General features: G+C 39.4%; 1 protein-coding gene across 1 annotated transcript; it reads right to left on the bottom strand.

Annotated features, from left to right (window-relative positions):
* Nucleotides 1-2120: 2120 nt before the first annotated feature.
* On the bottom strand, nt 2121-7059 carry LOC122868046 (heparan sulfate glucosamine 3-O-sulfotransferase 2-like). The gene is made up of 2 exons (XM_044179591.1): nt 5946-7059; nt 2121-3579 (listed from the first exon to the last, which is right to left on the bottom strand). Exons 1-2 carry the CDS (start codon nt 6446-6448, stop codon nt 2961-2963), a joined length of 1122 nt encoding a protein of 373 aa, XP_044035526.1. The 5' UTR covers nt 6449-7059; the 3' UTR covers nt 2121-2960.
* Nucleotides 7060-7398: the final 339 nt, after the last annotated feature.

The raw sequence follows: 7398 nt of genomic DNA, 5'->3' as shown, positions 1-7398 counted from the left end.
GACTCGGGCTGATGCTTGTTCTAGGGGATTGCTGCTCTCCAGCCCTCAGGCCTAATTAGGATCCATGTGTACCATATAGAGAGCTGCCGCTCACAGTGACGACTGGATAGACGCTCACCTGTGTGCGCTCAGGAAGCCACAGAAATGAGCTGCTGGCGAGCATGATGACAAGAAGGGCATCAGAGGTGGTGCAGCAACACTGTCTACGCCCCCACCTGGAGGTCGTATGAGTTTAATGAATGTTAGGACAGGGAGAGAGACGACGAGTGAAAGGGAAGCTGTGAGGACAGAGAGAAAAAGAAGGCAGATGTCTGGGAGAGAGGGTCACAGAGAGTGAAGCATCTTTTATGATTTTTCTCTTAACAATGCACTATGACCATTTGTAAAAGAGACAACGAATGAGGAGAAAGAGAGCCTGAACATATAGCAGAGTAAACATAAGAACAGGTTTCAGACTTCCTGAGCTCAACTTTCTGTGTTTCTATGCCAAACACCAAGAAATCTTCAAAGGATAGGCGCTACTCTGTTACATGCAAATTTCAATAGGGTTTCAGATGAACTAGTATTCAAACAGATAAAAGTACTAGACTTCTGAGGTATGTAGATAACAGAGGGTATCAACATGTCCTACATTTCACTGGGAGCGAAATCATTATTATGAGTATTATTAGTTAAGGCAACAGATTCTCACAGAGTTCAATGTTCCAGCATCTATTACTTGTGATATTGAAAGATACACATTAAAATGCTGACTAAGTCACACAGTCTATATGCACTGTCCATGTGTGTGCTTACTCCTGTGAAGGATCTCTTTCGTGATATTTATATAATCATTGCTCATTGTTGTGTGTGATGAGCTAAATGCCTTTGCTATTTTGGAACTGTAAAGAATATGACTGACACTTTAGATAACAGCCCACAAGTTACAGTGTAAAAATTTTGTCCATACGGTGTTCCAGTGAAATACTTATTGGTACAAGGAATGAATTACAGGGAATAAGGATGTAATAAATTTACATTTAGAGGGGACCTAGAAGTAAATTACACTGTAAGTACTTTTAATTACCCAGTGCACATTGAATACGTACAGGGTACAGAAAGCCCATTACAGTGAACATACTCTGTATGTACACTGTACACTGTAATTGAAACTGGACCACTTTATTCTACAGTCTGCATACTCTATAGCTACACTGTAATTACTGTGAAAGAGTTTTAAAACAGGACCACGTCATTTTACACTGTAATAAGAAAGCTTTTCTTATTACATTTCTGTTCCGCAGTATTTTATCAGCATTTTAAAAACATATACATAATTAATATGTACTCCTATCTAAATCTGTATCTGTATCTAAAATCGTTCTACATTGTACTTTCTCTCAAGGTAATCGTTTTTATAAATATATCATGATTTTTATATAAATTATACTATAATTTAATTTCAATATCAAAACTGTTACCTCATTTCCCCATTTTTCCTTCCTTGTTACCCAGTAATAATATTACTATAACCCGTAATCATAGGTACTCATTCATTTAGAAAATACACACAATGTAATGTATTTCGCCTTAAGTCCCTTTTAATCACAACTCCCACTTTAACTCCCACTTATTCCCTAACCCTGTGACTTACTATATATTGGTACTGTATACTAAATAATTACACTTTAATTGAAAGTGTAAATTTAAAGTGCAATCTAAAACATTAACTATAATATCATGCTGTGTGATATGGAATTTGAGTGCCTAATCATTTACTATACTCTGCTTCAAATCATAAGATATACTTTTACATCCCTGTTCATGTATCACAAAGTAATTTTTCCTTTGTTTTTACAGTATTGTGTCAGTCTGGCTCAAGCTCAGACAGTCTGGCTTGGTATTCATACTATGTAGCCAAATCCAAACTTTTCACTGCAATCATGTGACATGCAGTCCCAGAATCTATTTGATAACCTGCCACGACTAGGTGTTCCCTGCTTTGTCTTTGAAAAGTGATTGAAATTCCTTACACCTACACCCACTCACCAACTCACCCACCCACCCACCTACCACCGCAGAGGCACACAACAAACCTTATAGAATGCAGTAAGGGAAAGGATTACAAAAGTGATTCAACGTGCATTTTTGTGAAATGCAATTTATCAAGGTCAAGGTTTCAGATGATACAGAATTGATAATTTCATAAATGTAGTTGTGCTTCTGTTTCATTTAATGAAGTTCATGGACAAGCATTGTGGGTAAGGCAGTGATTAAATACTTTTGTAACAAAAATCTAAACATGGATTTTGCACAGAGAACAAAGTGAAGTGCTGCATGTTACGGCATACACTAACTCCATTCCTGCTGGAAAAAATAAGAAAGAAAATACTTCACCCTGTACAGAAACTGATGAGATCAACAGTAAGTGATATTAGGTGGTTCATACTTGCGTTATGGCTTTACATTTCAGACTTACCACCACAGTGCTGCAGCTTAATTCTGCTCTCCCTGAAGACTTCACTGACATTTCCAAGGTCTTGCTTTCAAGCCCTGCCTTGATTAGTGAAACAGGTTTCAAGAGGAACTAATCCCATTCCCTGGAATTTCCCTTTTTTAATATACCAGTCAGAAAATGGGGAATCTAGTCAGCAATAATACACAGTAACAGGAACAGAATTCATGTGATCCTGAAGCTGAAATGATGGCTATATGTAGCAACAAACAGGATGCTGATGCTGGCTGGTAACTGATCATTACAAGTGCAAAAGCAATGTCATCTTAGAGTTTGCTCTGTTCATTAGTGTCACTTAAAAGAATAATACTGCTCTTGACGTTTCAGTCGAAAATTGTCTGGAGACTGCTGATAGTTAGCTATCTGCCATAGTCATGATATATCACTGTAGGCAAACCATTTCCGAAAGAACATTTGTGGAATACATAAATCTTTCTTGTACCATTTAAAAATATGTCTCAATCCTCTACTCCCACTTGAAATCATGACCCACCATTTCATAAAACTTGACATTGTAAGGTCTATAGAAGTCTCGCAGTTGCTCAATAGCATCTCTGTCTATCTGCACATGAGTTCTGCCCTTGGACTTGCCCAGGCAGCGGGGCGAGCCACTGCTCTCCGGCTTCTTAAGGCAAGGGAAGCCCTTGGTACGGTTGAAATAGAAGTGTTTGTCTGTGACAATGCGCTTTAACCCAAGGAAGTCTTGTACCCGAGCCAACTCCCCTGCTGGGTCTGTGATAAGACGCTCTCCGCTCACAAAGTGGATCTGAGCCAGAGGGAAGTAGCGGAGCCAGTTTTCAAGGTGCAGAACATACAGGCCAATCCGAATGGCGTTCCAGGACGTGTCCACAATGCCCAGGCTCTGGTTTCTGAAGGCTAGCTCCTGGAAGCTCGGCAGGTCAGGAGTTTTGGATAAAGTCTGAGTGTAATCTGATATTGCACGAGTGACGGGGTCACGCACCACCACAATGAGCTTGGTATCTCGGGACATGGCAGAGATCCGGTGCGGTGTCTCTTTTGTCACAAAGTAGCTTGGTGTCTTCTCCATTGTGATTTGGCTTTCAAGAGTCCTTGGCATTAAACCTCTGAATGAAAGATGAAAACACAAAGTAAAATGTTTTTTAAATAACATTTTCTTGCTGTTTTGAATTGCTTATATTACAGATTTAGACACAGAGGACATAACGTCCTTGCATTCACTCTGTCAAAAGGAAAAAGTGTTTAGATGTCTATTTAGGGCAGGATTACACAAGTGAGTTTCAAAGGCATAAAACCACCCTAACTGAGAAGCTCCAGTTTGGCCATGAACCCAGTTTCTCGATGTAAATGATAATAGGAGCACTGACGCAAAGTCATAGAAGTCTGTTGTCACAGGAGACTTGTCTCGCAGACAGTTCTCCTGTGCATCAGCCCAGCATGGTTCAAGAGTAATAAATCACCATGAATACAAACAGAACACATATAGCAGAGTGACTCTGTTAGGTTACTTTGGGGGCTTCAAACTAGGCCATTGTAGGCTTTGAAAGAAATTATTTGAACAGGTATGCCTTCACAGTAAAAGTCTGAAGTTTGAGGACAGAGTTCAAAAAGAGCCTGTAAATAGGGCTGCAATTAATGATTATTTTCATAATTGATTAATCTTCCAATTATTTCCACAATTAATCGATTTAACATGTGGTCTATACAAAGTCAGAAAACTGTTGAAAATGCCCATTAGGTAAAGTGATGTCATGAAATGTCTTGTCCGACCTGCAGTGCAAAACCTAAAAACAGATAAAGAGAATGTTTGGATTTTGTACTTAAAAAAATTACTTAAATGATTCATCGATTATCAGAATAGTTAACGATTAATTTTGTGAATGAGACTATGACTATTCAAAACAATAGTTTGGCCTTTATTGATGAGTGTTTACAAGAGATTTCTGAGAAGTAACTGTTTGTTTTGAAATCAATCCTCAAAAGTCGGTGAGATGGCATTTGACCTTTTCTCGACAGCTTTGACAGGTGACAATCAAACTACGGTAATAGGAGCGGGTTCACATCTGGTTCACATCTCTAAGACACATCTCTGAGATAAAAGGGCTTCAGCTGCCAACCATCCTGAAGAGTGCCAATTAGTGGAGATTCTTTCAGTCTATAATTATTTTATAATACCACTGATACACATCCCTCCTGCAGGCTAACAACCAATCATTAACATGAAATGTATTTGGGAGTCGATCTGTGCGTGATTGTCTGTTGGCGTGCATATATGCACAATATTTCATGACTAAACCAGAACGTATCTCTGGTCTAAATCTGTAATAAGGAAAATAATGATGTGGATGTTGCATGTATGGAATATACAGTATACTGTATACAGAAACTCTCTTAGTTACACTTAGTTAAAGGTGCGTCATGTAGCATTTCAAAAATAAATAAATAAATTACTTTAACATTAATTTTTTCAGTTTAGATATTAGTTTAATTGTCATGTACAAACAAGAGAACAGCTCGGAGGCCTGCCAGCTACAGCAGTCCTGCACACTGCAGTTTACACAGTTTGCCTGAGAGGTTGGATTTTATGAGAAATCTGATTAATTGCTCTACAGTACATCAAAAAAAGAGAGCCACTGTTCTGCCGATGTAAACAGAGCTCAGGCCTCCAAAGTTTCTTGCAATAAGAATGTGAAATGAGTCAAGAGACTGCAGAAAACAATCACATCCAGCATGTTTACCCACCTCAAAACATAATGTACACAGAGAGGCACCAAAGGGAGGGCATGCATTGCAATTCTGACAGTAAGCAGCTGATTTAATGTGAAAAGTGGTTTTAATTTTCAGCAGATAGGGGCCAGCATTTGTCTCAGCTTTTGCCTTTCTTTGACTTATTTCTTTTTTATTTGTATTTTTTTTAGAGAGACAATTCCATCAATATAGAATTTAAATAAGTATTTGGTCAGGGAACACCCACAAGAATAAAGAGGTTTATACATATTATAATATTATATAAGCCATAAAAGCCATACCATAGCTACATAACTACTACTTTAAATTCCAATTGTAGAAATTTTGAATTAAATTAGACATTTATATTGGCCAGATATCGTCATCGTATTTTAGATTACAAAGCAAAATAGTCATATCAGCCTTTTTTACATGATTTATATAATTATATTATATCATTTATACCATCAGCCATGTCCAGATACTCCCAGGAGTCTTTGAGGGCTTAAGCCAAATTAAATGGCTACACTTTCACTAATTAAGGCTGCTAATGACTCATCCTTCTTACAGAACTGCAAAACACATCGGCAATCTCAATCTCCAACCCGATCTTTGATTTCTTGGCACAAAGCCTGATTAAACTGTAATCGTGGTGTCATTTGCAGGTTATCTATTTTAAGATTAGATTGCATGACCACTGGGACAGACACGCATGCACCTGTGCAGGTGAGACATGCCGACATACCTGTACCACTCCAGGCCTCTGTCATAGTTCCTGTCGAAGAAGTGTGTCTCGGTGCCAGCCGCTCGCACGTCAGGGTGAATTCGTATGAACTCCAGAACAGCTCTGGTCCCTCCTTTTTTCACACCAACTATGATAGCATTTGGTAACTTTTTATTCCCAAACTTTAAATTACCCATAGGAGGACTGGGCGTGTCGTTCCTGATGATGTGGAGAGTCGAAGGAGGTCTTTGGTCGGGTTTCAGCCGAGATGCCTCAATACTGCTCCGTCTCTCATCCAACGGCAAAACGCAAGACAGGGATTTCTGAATGCGCTTTTTGGCTCCATCAGCCAGGGCGCGCTGACAGCTGGGCGTCGGATCACCTGACTTTTGCATGATGGTATCGGCAGGGAACAGTGCACAGTAGCACAAATATGAAAGGAAAAGGGCTAATAAGCAAATAGATGTTCTTGTGAGCCGGTGTGAGAAGGGAAGAAGTCGACTGAAGAGGAGCACGCATGCCATCTCTCCTTGGATATGAACAGTGCATGATTTTCTAATTGATTTCGTTCCGTCCTTTCTGATTGTTTTAGTCGCTTAAGTGGCTGAGCTGCCCACTATCTCCAAAGCTGAAAAAAAACCCAAAACAACTTCTGCGTCTTGTCACTTGGCAGTCAACACTTCCATCACTTCATCGCGGAGCATATTAACACAATCCATCTGCGTCCCATCTCTGCAGTTCATGAATTAGAAAGGCATCCTTCGCTGTGCACTGAGTTTGGAAATGACATGCATCTGTAAAACTCCTGGACGCCTCCATGGTCATCACGCACGAGTAAGAAGCAGGGAGTGCGCCCTCTGACAGCTCCAAACCGGCTGAGCGACAGAAAAATGTTTCAACACGGTGACGTCAGAGCCTCTTTGCATATAAAAAAAAAGTCTCCAGCTCTCTCGTCTCACTCATCTGACTTTACTCACTTATCATCATGCTGGTTCCTTTTTTTGGGCACACAACATAGGCTATCTGCTGCATAGTAAGCTCAGCATATTGACTACTTTTTGCCAGTTGAATGCATCCCCATATGTGAATATTTTAACCAGCAAGACGAGATTCAGTATAGAATCTGAATGAGCTTACATGTGGCTGACGTAGGTGGCAAGGATGAAGCAACACCTATGATCAAAATAGAGTGACATAGATGTGAAATGTCATCAAAAGATTGGTTCAGAGACATTTAGGCCAACCACACATGATGAATCAAACCCTCAGGATGAAACACATCCATAAACATTCAGCTTTTTTCCTCCTCAGCACTAGTTTCCTCTTTTCTGTTCTGGATAATGAACTTCAAATTTTATTTTATTTCATGGTTTGTCCATGTCCAGTGTTAATTTTATATCAACTAGCTGTCAGTTGAGTTTTACTTGAGTCAACATTACCCAATGCTTAAAATGCTCAGAAAAATACATTTAAG

Source organism: Siniperca chuatsi, linkage group LG20, assembly GCF_020085105.1.
Source record: "Siniperca chuatsi isolate FFG_IHB_CAS linkage group LG20, ASM2008510v1, whole genome shotgun sequence".
In the NCBI taxonomy this organism is placed as follows: Eukaryota; Metazoa; Chordata; class Actinopteri; order Centrarchiformes; family Sinipercidae; genus Siniperca; species Siniperca chuatsi.
Note: the sequence above shows the minus strand (reverse complement) of the source record. Positions and strands in the feature narration are given on the sequence as shown.